Source organism: Gopherus flavomarginatus, chromosome 2 (genome assembly GCF_025201925.1).
Source record: "Gopherus flavomarginatus isolate rGopFla2 chromosome 2, rGopFla2.mat.asm, whole genome shotgun sequence".
Classification (NCBI taxonomy): Eukaryota; Metazoa; Chordata; order Testudines; family Testudinidae; genus Gopherus; species Gopherus flavomarginatus.
This window is the reverse complement of record NC_066618.1, coordinates 156,530,037-156,549,033: the sequence shown is the minus strand read 5'-3', so window position 1 is coordinate 156,549,033 and position 18,997 is coordinate 156,530,037. Positions and strand designations below refer to the sequence as shown.

The 18,997-nt window shown below is 42.8% G+C and overlaps 1 protein-coding gene across 4 annotated transcripts in view; it reads left to right on the top strand.

Annotated features, from left to right (window-relative positions):
- The window catches only part of ANTXR1 (ANTXR cell adhesion molecule 1), a 250,183-nt gene that overhangs the window by 21,531 nt on the left and 209,655 nt on the right, over positions 1 to 18,997 (top strand). For all 4 annotated transcript variants that reach the window (XM_050940028.1, XM_050940026.1, XM_050940027.1 and 1 more), the window contains exons 4-8: positions 3,179 to 3,260; positions 4,932 to 4,965; positions 6,993 to 7,072; positions 8,332 to 8,400; positions 10,608 to 10,688. In XM_050940028.1, the coding sequence (XP_050795985.1) occupies positions 3,179 to 3,260; positions 4,932 to 4,965; positions 6,993 to 7,072; positions 8,332 to 8,400; positions 10,608 to 10,688 (346 nt within the window). The remainder of the gene's footprint in view (positions 1 to 3,178; positions 3,261 to 4,931; positions 4,966 to 6,992; positions 7,073 to 8,331; positions 8,401 to 10,607; positions 10,689 to 18,997) is intronic.

The window sequence follows — 18,997 nt, the reverse complement described above, 5'->3', positions numbered from 1 at the left end:
TTGTAAAAAAGCATCTTTGGGTGGTAGTTTGGATGAGCCCGTTTAGAAAAGGGATGCTGCCAGTGTATGTGAGATCCCCAGCAGAAGTGCTGATGCTCTGATTCAGGACGTCTCTAAAGCACATGCTCAGCCTCACCAATGTCCAAGGGCATATGGAGGTGACTGATGCTCTCAGCCTCTTAAAGGACTAAGCTATTAACAAGGAGCATGAACCCAGAGAACATGCCAGGTGAGAGGAACCTTAGCATGTGAATTTAAAAATCATAATTCCAAACTGAAAAGTTGCTGATAGATATTAATGCAGAAAATGTTTTGGTTGGCATAGTAACCCTGGGCTTTGTTATTGATTTGTATTGAGAAAATCTCCCCCCACTCCATCCCCTATCCAACTTTGCCTTTAGTTTCACAGGTGACAATGACTCATTCAGCCCCCAGTCCTGCAATCCGTTCCACAAGGGCAGATTCCCCTCACCACCCTGCTGGTGTTCTGCATAGATTACCCGTGTAGATCCAATTGCAAAATTTGGGCTAGGCAGTGCCATGTATATTACAAATCAAAGCTTTGATACTCTGGTTAATAAACCCCAGATAATGTTATCACTGAAAAAAGGAACCTTTTTAAATGAAAACATATGAATACCTAGTGCTTGTAAGAAGTTGAATTGTTCTGAAAATTTTCCTTTGGGATTTTGGGATTTTAGCTAGTGCCACGCTACCATCCTTTGGGAAAATTTTTGTTTGTTAGTTAAAGGATGGGGAATCCAGTTCAGATAAAATAAGATCTGATGTCCTGGAATTTCCATCTCATCCTATCCCATTTTGAAAGTGCTCATCAACGTTAAGACAAGCTCATCCTTGAATTAACTCCTTTGAAATACATTTGGCCCAATTTATCAAAAGCCAAACTGAATTGCCAGAAGCTGGGAATGGTTGACAGAGGATGGATCACTTGGTGATTACCTGTTCTGTTAATTCCCTCTGAAGCACCTGACATTGGCCACTGTCAGAAGGCAGGATACTCGGCTAGATGAACCTTTGATCAGACCCAGCATGGGCATTCTTTGCGTCTTATGAACTTTTTAGTGTATTTAGGACAGATCACTTTTTCAATTCTTGTTTTTCATTTTTCTATATTTTGTTCCTTTAAGATCTACCAGTAGAAGGGTCAAAGTCCTGAGAGTCTGTTTTTTTTGAAATTCAGAGCCTCATTATCTCCTATTTGGGTGATTCACTTTATCCTAAAACTCATGAAAAAGCCTGTATTTCCAGATGGGGAGAAGTAACCCCATAATTTTCAGAAGTGAGCTCATTTCTCAAAGAATTGCTGCCCAAATTTGAAGACTCAAATGGTACAGATAGATGGAAGCATGGAAATTTTATCCTCAAATCCTTTTTGGTTCTTGCATTCCTGGAAGAATCCTGGACCCATACAGCAAAAGAGATTTAGAGCCATGTGGCTAAAAATCTCTGGCATTCAGGCTTGCAGAGTTAGTCTGGTCCTGCATACAAATTGATTTAATCTAGTTCCCATGAAGATAGATAGCATTAGTTCATTCAGAGATACCCTGCATACCACAAAGACTTCATCTGGGCTTTATAAAAACATCTAAACTGTACTCAGCTCTTACATGTTGGTGCCTGCAACTCAGTGAAACATGTCCGTCCCCCCCACGCTGCTTAGCTTCTGACTGATCAGTCACTGTGCCTGGGTTTCCAAAAGATTAAATGGGACACCCTGAATCTTAAAGCCTTTTCCATTAGCTCATTAATCTTGAAGTTGGGTTTGGCTGGGAGTGGAAGGCATCGTATCCAAATATACTGGAGCCTGCCGGATGATCATATACAGCCAGATGTAAGTCAGCAGCTCCACTTGTCTTGCCACAAGATATACTGGGGTTGTAAAGGGAGTATGAGTGTGGAGAAATACATATGCCAGAATATCACAGGAGATGTTTCTGTCGTGATGCTTTCTCCAGGCTGCGAGACTAGCAATGAAAATCGACTCTGGTCTAGTTTTCACACCCCTAGAGAGAGGGGCAGTCAAGTGTTCCCCTGTTACCACTTAAAAATAAAATTCTTAGATTACCAAGACTGTGGCCAAAGTTTGTACTTCACTGCCTGACCTGCCATTATGTAGTCAATGGAATAAAACGTTTCTTCATTATTTACAGTAGCACAGATAGATGACCAAGAGGAAGGAACTAGGAGCATTCCCGCACATAGCAATTTTCTTTCTCAAATACCTGCCTTTAAGGCAGGGATTTAGATGCTCAAATTCAGCTCCCTTCGGTTCTTTTGAGCATTCAGGCCTTAAGTGCCTTGTTGGAAGTGGATGCATGCTCCAGAAGCTCTGTTGACTTCAGTGGGTGGGTGCTGCAGACCACTGCAGGACCTGAGCTGACTGGGTTATGTCAACATTTTTTTTTTTAGGTTTTTAGTGGCTATTTTTGGACTAAGAGTGTACCCTGCTAGTTGTAAGGCTGGTGTGTGCCAGTAAGGCCGCCTGATTAAAAAAAAAAATTTAGGGGTGGGGAGGGAAAGCTCAGTGGCTTGAGCATTGCCTCCTAAACCCTGGGTTGTGAGCTCAATCCTTGAAGGGACCATTTAGGGATCTGGGGCAAAAATCTGCCTGGTGATTGGCCCTGCTTTGAGCAGGAGGTTGGACTAGATACCTCCTGAGATCCCTCCCAAACCTAATATTCTATGATACACGCACAACGCACTATACTAGAGCTCTCCCATTGGCATTAAAAAACCCCACCCCCGCAAGCAGCATAAGCTGTGTCAGCAGAAGCTCTCCCACCAACATAGCACTGTGCACACTGGCACTTACGTCAGTATAATTTATATCCCTCAGGGGAATGGAATATTCACACTAATGAGTGACACAAGTTTGCTGACAAAGGCTGTAGTAGTATACCCATTGCCTTCCACCCATCTGCCCACGCTTCAGATCCTGACCAACCAGACAGTTGCTAACAGAATTCTCTGCATCTTGAAGTCTTTAAACTACAAGTTGAGGACTTCAGTAGGTCAGGGGTTTATTACAGGAGTGGGTGGGAGAGATTCTGTGGCCTGCATTGTGCAGGAGGTCAGACTAGAAGATCATAATGGTCCCTTCTGACCTTAAAGTCTAAAGTCTATGAGAACTAAGGGAGCGTCTGTCTTAATATTTCAGGGATCAGATACGTCAAGGCCTAGAAGAGCTGCAGAAAGTTCTGCCGGGAGGCGACACTTACATGCATGAAGGATTTGAAAGGGTGAATAAATGAATCTTAAAGTGCTTCTACAATGTCTTTCGGCAAGGGGGGCTCAGAGTGCTTTGCAAACACAAATTAATCCATGAAGCCATAGAACACCGCTAGGGAGGTAAGTGGTATTATCCATGTCTTAATGGATGGGATCCTGAAGGCAGAAAGATTGAGGAACTGGCCTATGTGAGGAGGGGCATCATTCACCCTGTACATCATTCACCCTGCAGACTTTCGGCTGGAATATTATCTTCCTATGCCCGTGCCTTCAGTGTTGGGCGTTCCCTTTTTAGGAGAGCGATCGAGGGCACAGGACAGCTGCACCCAGTCCATGCAGCTCCATTTGGAGCTATGCTGCTAACAGGGGGGCAAGCTGCAGGAGACCCTGAAGCCAGCAAAGGCCTTTGTGTGGGTGACCTTGGCCTTGACTGGATCCTGCAGGTAGTTGGCTAGGTTTGAGGACTGGCTTCACAGCCTGTTCCATTGGATGGTTAAGCCACCCCACCTTGTAGTCTCCTCTCCCTCTTGCCTTGCCCTGCTGCAGACTTTATTAGCTCAAACATTTGCATGCAAACCACACAGGATTTCTTTATCCCTGTCTCCCACCTTCACTAAACATTTTAGAGGCTTTTGGAAGCGATTATGCCCCTCGATGAAGATGAATTGCATTCCTGTAATCCAGCACATGGGAAAATTACAGTGCATTCCAGGCTGCAAGGAGAGCTAGCCAAGATTTGGTTCTAGCCAGAACAAAACTCCCAGACCCAAACACCCCCAAACCTTGCAGGAGTGTTCAAAATCAAAAGCCAGATCCAAATTCAGCAACCAGAATCCCAGCTTCAAAGAGGAGTTCAAAGCCCAGATGCAAACCTATCTCTTAATTCCAATCTCCGATACACACAGAAGTGTTTGACCACTGTCTTGCAAAATCTACTTGTTCATGTGTAAAGCATAAGATGCAGACAGAGGAATTTCCACTTGAGATAAGTTTAACACAACTCCTGCTAGCTCACCTCATTTGGATGAGCTGAATTAGAGTGTAGGGTGCACAGGGTATCCTTGTACTCCCTGTCTGTCTGTGTGTCTCCGTCCACCTCTTGTCTTATCCTAAACTGTTAGCTCTTTGGAGGCAGGAACTGTCTTTTTGTAATTTATGTGTACAGTACCAAGCACAATGGGGCCGGGGTCCATGACTGTGGCTTTTATGTGCTACAGCAATAGACATAATAATATTAAGAGCACACTAAAATTATCCCAGGCATTAGGCTGGGGCTCCCAAATTCATTACAGTCAATGGTGACGCTCCTGGAATAAATTTGACCTTGACACACTAAGTAAATGATGAGGTATGCTATAATGTCCATCTCACGGATTGGCAAAGGGAACATGGGTACAAAACAGTGTCAGGATATATGCAGTTTGAACCCCTGGCTCTTGGAACTGAGCCTAAGCAGAGGGAAATGTAAAATTGAAAACAAAATTGTGCAGCATAAGTTTTTTGCATGGGGTTACAGAATGTAAAGGGGACATTAATTTCAGAATGAATGTCGCCTGTGATAAAATGCAGTTTCCAAATTTGGTATCTTTGCTGCCACTTCCAAGTTGTTAGCTGGTCAGTTAGGAGCAATCACTAAGTATTATTCAGTTATTGCTAATGCTGCTGTTTGGCTTTAATTTCAGGCAAGTGAACAGATTTACTATGAAAACGTGCAAGGTAAGAGTGTGTTTTCCCTGCTCCCCTCGCTTTTTGTCTATGTGGTTGACTTCAGTCCTGGAGCGTAAACTTACTACAGGACAAGGGTGTGACTGTTGCTTTTTGCAGGAATTCAATGTTATTCAATGCAGTTTCCCCTGAAGAGCAATAAAGGACTTTGAATACATTTTATATTGAGGACTAAGGGCCATTTGTGTAAAGAGGCAGATTGGTGTTGTGATGTTTAGTGATCCCTCAGTGCTTAAAGTGCTTGATTCAGCGTCTGGTTCCATATGGCAGTGCATAACAACAAAACTTCACCGTGCCAGTCTCAGACTCTGTCTGGGACGCTCAGCCCCATTAACTCCCCCTTCCTTTTATACATATATATATATCACACACACACACACACTCACAGTGCAGAGGTACAAATAATGACGCAGTGTGCACACCAGTGGAGAATCAGACACACAATTCTGCAAATATTGGCCTAGGAAGGATTTATCAGCAGGTAATATACCTGATGCAGCTTATATGCAGGTTGTTTGTAGGAAACATTTTGTAGGAAGCAATTTGTATTTTCACGAGGCCTGGCATTCTATTTTCTTTGTACTCATTGTGCTTCCCATTGTTTTTCATCAAGTCATTGCTCTTTTATTGTTGCATGATGGTGTGAGAGAATCTTTTTATTAGTCTAGGCTGGGATTTTCAAAGGAGACTAAGCGAGATAGGTGTCCAAATCCCATTGACTTTCAGCAGGAGTTGAGTATTTGATTTCTTGTAGGTGCTTTTGAAATTCAGTCTTACCATATAACACCCTCATTCATTTCTACAAGAACATTCTGTGTCCCATGAGTATAGGCTCCTCCTTCCATATTTATAACTCCGCAAGGTCAGGAACCCTGGCACAGGCTGTGTGATAGTCTGGTCACAGAAACAGAAGGAAAGTTTGTGCCTGTCTGCAAAAGCAAATGGACCCAAACCAGATCGTTCCAGCAAAAATTGTTTTTTTTCCTTCTTCATCAGCACAGACAAATGCCCATCTGTTCATAACTGCATGAAAATCCTCCTGATGACTTAGGACATTTAAAATTAATTAGCCAGATTTTCACTTTTTCAGAAACAACCTTCAAATTATATTTAGCGTTTATTAAAGTGAAGTATCAATGTTCTCGTGTAATGCATGACTGTATAGCTGTTTTGGATTTATACCAAGTGTCTGTTGCCAGAAACCCAAATTAATTCCATTCAGGGCTGCTGTAAATTTACACAGAAAGAAGCCCATACAAGCCTGGGCTACAATCGATATTATAAAAGAAGATTACAGTCTTCTTGTTACAACTCCATTGTCAGTATATATGGTTGAAAGGATGAAGAGGAATTAAGCTTTTTAATAATTTTCCTACTAAAGTCTCATTAAATTCCAATTCAGCCTTAGAAGACCTAACAATAAACTGAAAATCTCTGTGGGTTTAGAGAATGGATAGATAGCATGCATAAAGGCAGGAAATAACTGGAAATGTTTTTAAGAAATTTGAAAATGGCTGCTGTGCAATCAGTCAAATCTGTTTGAAATATTAAAATATTTGTTTACTAGGCTCTCAGTTTAGAGTCATTCAGACATCTTTTGGAGGATCACAATATAAATGCACAGAAGTCTAACAGATACAGTAGGAGGGTTGCCAACTCTGACTGAAGCTATTCTGGGAGATTTTTTCCCCCCAACATGATATAATGTAATTTTCTTAAAATATCCTACTAAAATCTTCCGGATTGTTTTCAATAGTCACCAGGAGATCGATGCCAATTCTGGGAGACTCCAGGCTAATCCTGGAGGGCTGGTGCAGTAGATAGGTGCTTTATTAAAAGTGGTCAAAAATTTCCATTGAAACTTGGGGCCTTGTTAATGTAGGCTGTTAAAGAGAGGTGAAGGATATAAATTTTGGAATATATCAGCCCATTACCGGCTCACTGGGGCTAGGTTTTTGGTGCACCAATTTAGTCCTATGGGCTCTTTTTGTGAAAGATTTTTTGTTTATTTTATGTAGGCTATAGAACTGCTAGTGTCATCATTGCACTGACGGATGGCGAACTCCACGAAGACCTCTTCTTTTATGCTGAGCGAGAGGTAAGAGATTCAGGGCCTGGCTATAATGCAATCACTGGGTTTTAATCTAACTAGCGTTTGTACTAGAGAGGAGAAGCTGTAGCAGTATGGGCTAGCCATACGAGTAATTACCAAGGGTTCTTGGTGGGCTTGCACAGCTCGCGTCGAAGTCTGTAATGCTATAGTTTAACTGCTAATGGTATCTAAACTAGCTAGATTAAAGCTAGCCTGGATATATCTACCTGTACCCTGTGATTGCAGTGTAGACATACCCTTATGGTCCATGCTCCTGGGACAGAGTTTCTGTCATTTCTGCCAAAACAAGATATGTATGCTAAGAATGCATGTGTTTGTAGGGATAAATACTAACTAACAGAAGCAAGATTTCAGCAAGGCTTTCAGACCACAAGATTTCTGCTCAAGTTTTAAAAAAGCACTTTGAGTGCTGATTGCTTCTGAAAATATGTCTGCAAGTGTCACAGTGGGAGCTGCTGGGCTCTTTTTGGAAAATTTAACCCCAATTCTTGATGCTCCATACTTGAAAATCTGGCCCTGCACTCTTTTGAAGAGCTGGCCCTGAAAGTCACCAATTCAGTAACAAGAGCTTGCAAGAGAAGTGTTTTCATAATGGACTTTGAATACCAAAATACTTATAAATAAATGGTTTAAAAAAAAATTGAAAAGAGAAGATTTTTTGTGCAAATTCTCCACCTCCCTTTTAGTGATATTGTAAATAACTAATTGCTATAGCTCTGCAATAGCTATTGTACTGAAATGCCTCCTACACTAAGTATGAGGAGATACCATGGTTATCATAGATCCCAGGAGCAATACATACCATTTTTTTCAGGGCTTCCACTGTCCTTAGTAATTATATACACTTTGAGGGCTGAATCTGTTTCATTTGTTTTATACTGCACAGTTTCAATGGGCAAATTTTGTTAAGTTGGAATGGCTAGAAATTGGATTTGTTGGGTAAAAGAATGGATAAATGTTTTTGTTCACCATGCAAGTAACTACTATAGGAATAGACAAACCTCTGCATCTGCAGGAGAGCAGAATGTTAGAGTCAAGATCTGCTATCCAGATCTGAGAGAAGAATTTGGCCCTAAGACTTTTAATTCTATCCCTTATCATGCCCCCAGTCCTTGATTTTGAGGAGAGTTCCACTCACAGAATGACAGCAGGACGGAGATATTAACAATGCAATTGCAAATGTGCAGAAATCTGCATCTGTAACATGTACCTGTTTATTTAAAAGATTTGCATTCTGGTTCCAGGCTAATCGATCTCGTGACCTGGGAGCCACCGTGTACTGTGTTGGGGTGAAAGATTTCAATGAAACACAGGTAAATGAGTCATTCTTTCTATTTTTGTTTGGAATTCTGGCAAAGGTGGACTATATGCTGTCAGTTCACATACAGCAGCTATGAGTGAACTTTTCATTTGAGCCTAGCTGGGCAATTTCAGGTGCTGTTCATGTCCATACAAGAGCCAGAACTTCAGCTAGCATAAATTACTGTAACTCCATAGAAGTCAATGGAACTATTCATATTTACACCAGCTGAGGATCTGGCCCATACAGATTCCTTCTGGGATCTTAATTGAATTATTAGCATCTGTTAAACTCTGATAACCTTGACTCCTCCTAATTATTATAAATCTTTCTAGAGTTCTGCTTCCTTTAGGACTTTCCATAATCCGCAGCCCAAAATACCCAGTGCTCTTTCTCCCCTGAATAATAAAAATGAGTCTTGTTAATGAAGAAAGAGAAACTTATCAAACTCATCTCATCGTGGATTTAGCTACAGACCCAGGCTAAGCTTGTTGGAAGATACAGTGAGGAGCCTGATGGTTTGCAATGAATGTGGGGCCAGGATTGAGTTCATGTGGGACAAATGGGGGTTTCATTGTTTTGATATAGGCAAGGAAAAACTCGCTGGTTATTACTGGTTTCAAGTGTGAGACTTCTGCATTTCGTTTGAACCTCAAATGAGGTTCCCCTCAAGGCAGCATAAACCCCATGTCACCCCGGCCCAAAGGAAACACAAAGAAAAGCTTTCTACTAACTCCTGTGAACCAAAATCACGGAGTATTGCACAGCTCTAAAAACAGCCAGCAAGATCCAGGGATGGGCCTGGTCTGCAATGAAGATTGGGATCCGAACTTCAAAATGTGGTTATGGTTGTGTTTGGGTGCAGGGTTGTGGTTCAGATCCCATCTCTAATGTAAGATGAAGCAAGAACATAAGAGAATTTGTGGAGGTGGTGAGAAATTATATTCCCTCTCTACGGTCTTGTCTATAGTGCAGTTGTGCCATGGTAACTGCCCCACGACAGACCCCTAGTGCAGACAGCTTGCAGCTTTCCCTGGTTTGTAACCAGGGTAGACCTGAAGTGGTACATGACACTTTTTTACACTGGTGAAGCACATCTATATTAGAGGTTTGCACTGGTGCATTTACCATAGGTGCAAAAATCTCCAATATAGACAAGCCTTATGCAAAGGGAGGAGAGAGCACCGGCTATCTAGACGGGCACAGCCTGAAGTCATCAAGGCATTGTAGAGGTTAACTCGACTTCAATGATAAAGCCCCACTGTTATTCGAAACCCCAGAAGCTTCCCGCAGAAAGACAATAGAGAATGAATTCAGGAAGCTATAAATCCACCCATTGACTGTAACTGCTATATCTTGGTTTATGATCCCTAAGCAACTTAATTACCTTGCTTCATAGTAGAGGGGAGCCAATAGCCTGGGATGTTCCCTATGGGCACAAACCTGGAGGGTGAGCATGTTTGTTTTAAGAGTTGTCAATAAATGTTTATTTTAATTCTTATTATACATAGAACTGATCGACAGGGATGATGGGGGGTAAGGCTTGCTGGGCTTAGAGATAAGGGTGTGGCTAGTTCTCTGCCTCCAATTTGCAATGCTACAGGAAGGCTGAGCCCCAGGCAGTTGGGCGATGTTACTCCTGCTATTTGAGAGAATTATTAAAACAAATGTCACCGTCACAGCAATAAAACATGATTCTGCTCCAGCTGCTTCATGGAGAGCTCCTGATTCCTGAGCCAGGCTCACCATTCTCCTTAACCCCTAGCACACCAAAGGCGAATAAACTTGTCTTTCACCTCCTCCAATGTGGCATTCCTGGTCTGTCTCTCTCCAGCCAAAGGGGACCAAAAAATGCTCATCTGCTGCCTGTGCTTTGTTTCCCACGCTCCTCACACAGACCCACCGCCTCCTGCTACCTACCCACTTTCCTATTGCTGCTGGCTCTGTGATCATTCACCCTTGAGCATGTGGCCTCTGCTTCTCACCTGCCAATTTCAGGAAATCTTCTCTGACTCCCAGCACAGGTCCCTTAAAATAAACCAGGCCCATGGTATTACTGTTAGCTAATTTCTAAAGAGTTACAGCGTACTAGCAATTCACACTCCATTGAGTACTGATTTTTATTTGCAAGTGGATGCATTTGAAGAACTCCTTTTAATTTGCTGATGGCTGGCTAATTTGTACCATTGTTGGCTTTTCTATTTTTTGCTGTTCTGTCAGCTGGCTCGAATCGCTGACAGCAAGGATCACGTCTTCCCAGTGAATGACGGCTTTGAAGCCCTGCAGGGGATCATAGATTCTGTGAGTATTAATTTTGGCTGTATGTGTGTGGACATGTATGCATGTGTGCGGTGGCTTGGGAAACCTGTCTACCATACTCTAAGTGACAGGTCGTCGCTATTGTATTGCTTTTTTAAATTGTCTCTGCTTTAGCTGGAGGACAAATCTGAGTCTAATATTACCACATTGGAAGTATCTGGTACTTTCTCATCTGATATGGTTTAAAAAAAAAAGGTGTGTGTGTGTATGTGGGGGAAGGAATCATGAACATTTTTCCTGATTTTTCCTTCCCTCTGAATCCTCAGAAACAAAGTAACTGAAATTTCAAACATCAAACCATTTTGCCCACCTTTAGTCTCCCATCCATTACAAGAATTATTCATTCCTGTGAGAAGTTGTAAGTACAGCAAGTGCTGGTATTCCCATTTAACACATGGGGGAAACTGAGGCAGTGAGCGGTCACACAGTGGGTCAGTGGCAGAGTTGTGATTAGAATCCAGGATCCCAGTCCCCTGGCCTAACCATTGAAACACACGGCTTCCTGAAACAAAGAGGGGCCCCATTCCGTTTTTCTTCCTGCTGCTTGTTGTGTCCTTCCTTTGTTGGCAGATATACTCCGCTGCTCTGAGTTTTGGTTCTCTGTGGTATTTCTCCTCTTCACTAAAGAAAGCAGAGCATGAAGATGATGGGGAAATAGGAGATGGATTTTCCTAGCTTGCCTGAAGTCCTAAAAAGGCAGCCATTCTCACTCAGAGGTTCTTGGGTCGAGCCTCCTTGGAAACAGGCCATTTCTCTGCTTGGCTACATTTCTCCTCTAGAGCTGGGTTTCCCATGTGTTGGCTTCAGCAATAGGAAGCAGTCAGGGAATTAATAGAATTATAGAGTTTAAGGCCAGATGGGACCACTAGATCTTCTAATCTGACCTTCTGTATATCACAGGTCACCAGCACTAAGCCAAAAACTAAACTAACCTCCTCTTGGAGGAGCTGACAATCTAGAGTCAACAACCCCGCTCCTGATCAATAGGAGTTTTGCCATGTGCTTCCCTGGGAGCAGTATCAGAATCCAAAGAGAGCTGTAGAAAATGGTAATGCAAACCCTGGACTAGCATACAGGTCCCAGAACTAATGTACACATCCCAGCTATGCTTGATTCCCTCATGCAAATATTCTCATTAATTTAAGTGGGAATAGGATTGGGACCTGTAGGGCCTTTCCAACTCTGACTCCAGTGGTTACATAAGTGATCTCTCTCCTGCCATCTATCTCCACCCTCTGACAAACAGAGGCTAGGGACACCATTCCTACCCATCCTGGCTAATAGCCATTAATGGACTTAACCTCCATGAATTTATCTAGTTCTCTTTTAAACCATATTATAGTCTTAGCCTTCACAACCTCTTCAGGCAAGGAGTTCCACAGGTTGACTGTGTGCTGTGTGAAGAACTTCCTTTTTATTTGTTTTAAACCTGCTGCCCATTAATTTCATTTGGTGGCTCCAGTTCTTATATTATGGGAACAAGTAAATAACTTTTCCTTATTCACTTTCTCCACACCATTCATGATTTTATATACCTCTATCATATCCCCCTTTAGTCTCCTCTTTTCCAAGCTGAAAAGTCCTTGCCTCTTTAATCTCCCCTCATATGGGACCATCTCCAAACTTCTAATCATTTTAGTTGCCCTTCTCTGAACCTTTTCTAATGTCAGTATATCTTTTTTGAGATGAGGAGACCACATATGTACACAGTACTCAAGATGTGGGCTTACCATGGATTTATATAAGGGCGATAAGACATTCTCTGTCTTATTCTTTATCCCTTTTTGAGTGATTCCTAACATCATTTGCTTTTTTGACTGCTGCTGCACACTGCATGGACGTCTTCAGAGAACTATCCACGACGACTCCAAGATCTCTTTCCTGATTAGTTGTAGCTAAATTAACCCCCATCATATGGTAGGTATAGTTCGGGTTATTTTTTCCAATGTGCGTTACTTTACATTTATCCACATTAAATTTCATTTAATTCTGAGTGATCCTGTCTGACTCAATGCATTTCCAAAGCCTCCCTAGGCAGAGCAGGGAAAGCAGAACACAAGGGACTGTCTGGACCATTAATTAAAAAGAAAAAAAAAGTGTAAAATATTCCAAATGTTCTCTAGGAAAGGATCTATTTGGGGATTTTTTTAGTTTCCTTTGCTCACTTGCAACACTTCCATAGCTATTCTAACTGGATTGAGTTGCCCAGGACTATGATGCAGGATGGGGAATCCTTTTAAATGTGTGTCTATGTACTGGCCATTTGACATGTTTTTTTGTTGTTGTTGATAAAACCCAGAGCAAGAAAAGTCAGCTTCATACAAGGGATCTAGGATTTCTGGTTTTTTACAATAGTTACATGCTATCCTGACCACATAGTATCAAGCAAAAATGATTCTTTCCAAGACAAGCCCTTTTCCCCCAGCTCTTTCTCTTGCTGAAGGAATATGATCCCATATTACTCATTTTCCTGACATTTTGCAAATGTGGAGCTGCTTTCCCCAAATTTTCTCTGGGATGATCAGGTGTTGTCTGCCTTTTTAAAATCTTGGTTCTCAGCCTGGCATTCTCTTTGCAGCTATCTTTAATGAAATCCAGAGGTGGCTCTCTGACATTCTCTCTGTGGCTGTATATGATAAAACATAAGATTTCAGTCTTGGGCGCCTAATTCGAGCTAATTCAGTTAAATGCTGCTCCATTTACCAGCTACACCAGAAAGCATAACTGCTGCAGTAAGTTTCTGGTGGGATTGTGAACAGACAATGATGGTCTGTCTGAAAAACCTTGGGAAATTCCCCGACAGGTGATTATGCTTTCTGGTGGTTCCTACTGTATAGCCAGAATGTGCCACAAATGCTTCCAAAAACACTGAATGCCCTGATTATTCATCACTTTTAACAGGGGCATCACCAGAACAGCAGCAACATGGATGGTGGAGTAGGGAACTAGCAGCAAAAGAATGTCAGAACCTGGAAAGGTTCAAGCTGAAGGAATTGTAACAATAATACAAAGCAGTGAGAGGACATGTAGTTTGAAGACTAGCTTTGGATTCTTATCGCGGTGTAGAACGTAAAGGCTTTTCCTTTGCGGAACAGAACACTTCAGTGCAAAGCAAGCAAACAAGGCACCTGCTGTGGGCTGAAACTTGGCTTTGCTCATGGCTGAAAGGGTGCACCTCTGGCAGCCCGGCAGTGAGACCTATCACTGCGCATGGGCACTGGTTCAGGACCACTCCTGAACAACACAGAGAGACAAATGAAAAACTATGTGGCTGAGGGGGCGGGGGAACTCATCAGAATTTCTTATTTTCAAACCCCAGATGTGGGTTTCTGGGTTTGTTCAAATCTCAGGCGAAGCTTTGGGCTGGTAATATTGCGTGAACCACCTTTAACCGCTGTGACAGGTTACCCCCCACTCTGAAGTGCCACCTGATGTACCGGGGTACCACTGAGCTCATCTGTTTCACCAGTCGGGGCTCCCTTCCATTGTCCTGCTGAGCCAGGCCCACAAGCCTCCTCCAGCGCGCACACACACGTAGGGACCCACCTAGCTGCAGAAAGACACAGACTCTGAAATCAGCTCTGCCTGGGAAGACTCAGCACTTAAGTGCACACCCCCTCTGGCATGTAAACCGACATTTGTATGGTCTTGCACGGCACAGAAAACTGTACAGCGTAAGCTCATAAAAATCACACCCTCCTCAGTGTGGAGGAAGATATACATAGCTTCCTTTTTAAGGAGTAAGGAAAATAAGGCAGACACCTGGTCCCTGTGAGCTGGACAACAATTCAGCGGAACTAAGTATTTTATAGTTTTTTTTTGTTGTCGTTACTGTGGTTTCCATGGGAATTTCTGCAGATCGTAACTTGTCAATTTAAAGCAACGGAGCAAGACCTAGAGTGAAAACCTGAAGCTCAAATTCATCAGCTGCTCAGGACTTCTTTGTCTGGTATGAGGAGTGCTCCAGGCTGAGAAATATAGAACATCATAAAAATTAGGATAGGATACCTTTGTCATTTTCCTTATAGCCTGTAACCTAAACAATTTAGTAACACAGCTATGACTCAGAAGCAGGAATGCTCCCAGGTCCTTGCTGTTTGCTGCAGCTGAAAATTCATTTCAGACATGGAAAGGATTGTATCTCGAAAACAAAAAATGAAAACAAGATACTAACCATATATGACCATACAAATTATGTATGTGAGGTTAAGAAGGCAGCTGTGAAAAAAGGAACTAGAGACAGAATTATATTATCATCTATATTCCTATTGATTGGTACCCTTGCATAATTTATTTCTCCTCTTTATCTTAATACCCTGCTTGTTCATTACATTTCAGCTTTATACCCACATAGGATTTATTGGTCTCTACTGCATTCCCAATCTCTTCATATCTCAGCTCTTAAATTTGTTCTGTCAGTATTGCATATACATTTACCATAGAAAGTTTTAAGAGGGAAAATTAAACTCTCCAAGTGCTGTATGTTACGCAGATATCTGAACTCCTATAGGAAAATGGATGTACCCAAAGGACAAATCTTATCCCAGAATCCACTGAGTTCAGTGAGAATCTCGCATGTGCATCTAAAGAACCAAATCGTTTGTCCTTTGCCAAATCTAAGATGCACCATTATTTTTTCTTGAGATCATCATGTGCTTTTGTGGCCAGCTTTTCATATGGGCCTCTAAAACTATACATGCAAATGTTTCTTGTGTGTCCACCAACATTTACAAGTCACATGAGTATGCACACATAAGAATAGTGAGAGACAGTTACCTAGTTTGCAACACAGGGGTTCGCATAGTTTAGAATCCATTTTGAAAATTTGGACCAAGTGTGTATATTGTGCATTATGACATGTTTAATGTTTACAATTGCTTTTCAACATGATGTGTGGTCACGTCTGACACTTCTTCCCTCTTCCCCCAAATCATCTCTGAAACATGTTGTTTTTTGATGTACCAAATGCTAGCGATGCTGGAAAGGAAGTATTGTATAAATAAAATTAAATTACTGTTTTGTAATTGGCAACAGACATTGTTTTGCAATGATTCACCAAATCTTGGGTAATCAGTACCTAGACTCAGACTACAGGTCTTTCACAGTAACAGACATATGCAGTACCCCTCCTCTAAACTTCCACATCCTGTTTGTTCATTTAAAAAATCTAGATTCAATAAAACCCCTGTTAATAGAAAATGTCCTCCAGCTGCTGTGCCAAAGAAGTCTAGGTATAAACTGATGGGCCAACTCACCAGCCAGTGCATCAGATGCTGTTGGGAGCTTTATATGAGTTTCAGTCCCTCTCTTCAGGGATGGGTTTATTCCTCAAAACAAAACAATCCAATGCAAGTTAACAAGTTCCTTTTCCCCTGACCCAGGGTCTCCTGCAGATCTCCTTCCCAACTGAGCTGTTTGTTGGCCTTGATCTAAGGACCAGGTGACCTACAGGCTACTACCCAGGGCCAGTGCAACCATTTAGGTGACCTAGGCAGTTGCCTAGGGTGCTGACATTTGGGGGGCACCACTTTCTTCGGCAGGGACCGCGGCCGCCGGATCTTCGGCCGCCCCGGTCGCTGCTGGCATTTAGGCGGAGGGAGCTGGGGCAAGGGAGCATGGGGAGGGCTGCCTGCAGCAAGTAAGGCGGGGGGGAGCAGCATGCAGGGGAACTCCCCGCCCCGGCTCATCCCTTCCCTGCCTCCTCCTCGAGCATGCCATGGCCGCTTCACTTCTCCCGTCTCCCAGGCTTGCGGCACCTAAGCTGATTGGTGCTGCAAGCCTGGGAGGCGGGAGAAGTGAAGCAGCCACGGCGTGCTCATGCGCGGAGCAGGGGTGAGCTGGGGTGGGGGACACCTCAGTGTGGAGAGGGGGAGCTGCCGCGGGGGGGTGCTCTTCAGGGCGGGGTGCACGGGGGGGGAGGTCACAAGATGGAAGTTTCGCCTAGGGCGCGAAACATCCTTGCACCGGCCCTGCTATCACCTGATCCCTGGCCTCAGACCCCTCACGTGGGAGGCTGTGGGTTAGTTAGTCACTGGTAGGGCTAAGCCTGCCTGTCTTAAAGGGCCATTCTACCCTGTGATATGAAAAGTGCTTAAGTATCTATCTTCCATGAGAACCCATTATACAATATTTACATTTTCAAAGTTCTTTACAAACATTAACTAACTAACCCCACTAAGGTAGGAACATGCTTATTATCCCCTGGGAATACCTTGAGGAAACAGAGGCAGTTGAGCCTTCTTGTTCAGGAGAGCACTTAAGCATGTGTTTCTCTCTAAGCACATGCCACTGAAGTCAATGGAATTTAAGCCCCCCACCCCCACCCCCCCGCGTTCTGTCCATTTAAAGCATTCTTGCCTTTTTTCCCCTGGCCCAAAGGCCATGCAGCCAGGTATTACTGAATGAGCCAGGACTGGAGAGACGGGGTTCGCCAATCAAACACGAGGCTAGATTTGTCTTGAGTAGGATTCAGCACTAGATCAATTGTACTGAGCACACTGTAGGAGTGATTTATACTAGGTCTTCTGCCTGGCAACGAACTGAACGCTGTCACACATTATTTCATTGGCTTGTTTGAGCCAGGTTACCTAATCCCTCAAGCAGTGTACATGCAATGCAAGCAAGAGCCTTCCACCACTCTTGAAGGGAGGAAAGCAGCAGACCTCATAAAGCCTTCTAGGGCATATCTTGCTTATATGTGAAGTCCTTTGATACTATTGCTTCTCATAATGATGAAACGTGAGGACTGTTGGAATGATTACTTAATGCTGCTGGGACTTCATTGTGTTTATTAATGATGTTAGGGTATTTAGTCATGGATCCTTGTCTTTTTATTATTTTAAAATCTAAATAAATGCAAACAAATATTATCATAGGTATTCTATTAAGTCCTAAAGGCCAGCTCAGAGGTGGAAAAATACAATTTTTTTTGTACAACAGAGTACAAAATAATACAGAAATAAGGCTGGTTTCAAAAGGAATTAATTGTATTGTTTTTTATTTGAACTTTGTTGTTAAGGTGTTTATCAAGCTATAAGGTTTGTTTTCCCCTCCCTCCTCCGCCCTTCCTTTTTCACCTTTTCCCTTCATCCTCCATGTCTCCATTTTACTGCTGAAAAGGGGGTGTAGGGAAAGGAAAAATTGAAAACCAAAAGATTTTTGGTTTGGGGTTCCACTGAAAAAAGGCAAAACTTAAGAAGAATAGACAGAAGTATGTGTAAAGTTTCCACTTTTGAAACAGAGCCATTTGTCAATGAAAAGAATATTTTTTTCCTTTGAAAAATGTCAACCAGCTGTATTACGTTGACTAGTACCTCCCCCGCATGAATGGTCAGTGGGACCACTTGTGGAGTAAACTAGTACCAAAATTTGGTCAGATTAGGAATGGCTAGACAGCACCCGTGTGGTATTTGGCAGGCAGCATATTACAACACCTACCCACCTCTAATCTTGAATGTCCTTCCTCTGATTCTGCTTTCAGAGCCTTCTTTTGCTTGTTGATTGTGCTCTCAACTGTGTAACTGTTGCTTCTGTCTCTTTCTCTTTTTGTTTCTCCCTTGCAGTTCCATCTGCCTGGCCTTGTTCCTCCAAAGCTGCTCCTTTTCCCCATGCACTGTCAATCTGTCAGCAGGTCAGAAGGACCTGGTTCTCTTCGGTCCCTGGTATCTCAGAAGACTTTGGCATTACTGTTTCTGAGTGACTAATAAGCCCTTCAAAAAAAAACAACAACCCCCAAACAAACCCATAACTATATCTGCACCTTTTGGCAAGCAGGTATTTCTGATGCATTGAGCCTTAATTACAGTGAAATCCTGGATTGTCTATTTTCTTAACATAATTTATTGTATTAGCTGTAGTTTGTTTCTTACAGATATTTCAGTTTAAGGTTGGGGAAACAATTTTGCTGCTGGATTGAGTTGTGGTGCTTGGCCAACATTACCTGGCCTCTCAGAGCTGGCTAGCTTACGTGCTGCCTCTCCAATGTCCCGTTCCAGAATGGGGCTGAGCAGTCCAGTTCCTTGTTAAGGTCTCCAAACCTGCAAAGACTTACACATGTGATTGTGGAACTACACATAGTGCATATAGTGAAGCATGTGTATCAGGCTGTGCAGCATCAGGGCTGTTATTGACAAAGAACAGCTGGATCAGTTCTAACACGGTATTTGAATAGTACTGCTCCCAGCCGAGTGAATGGCTGGCGATATGCTCAGCCCAACGTTCCAAAAGTATGCATAGCTTGAAACTGAACTTGTGGCCTTAGGGGAGATGTCTACATTGCAGTTAAAAACTCA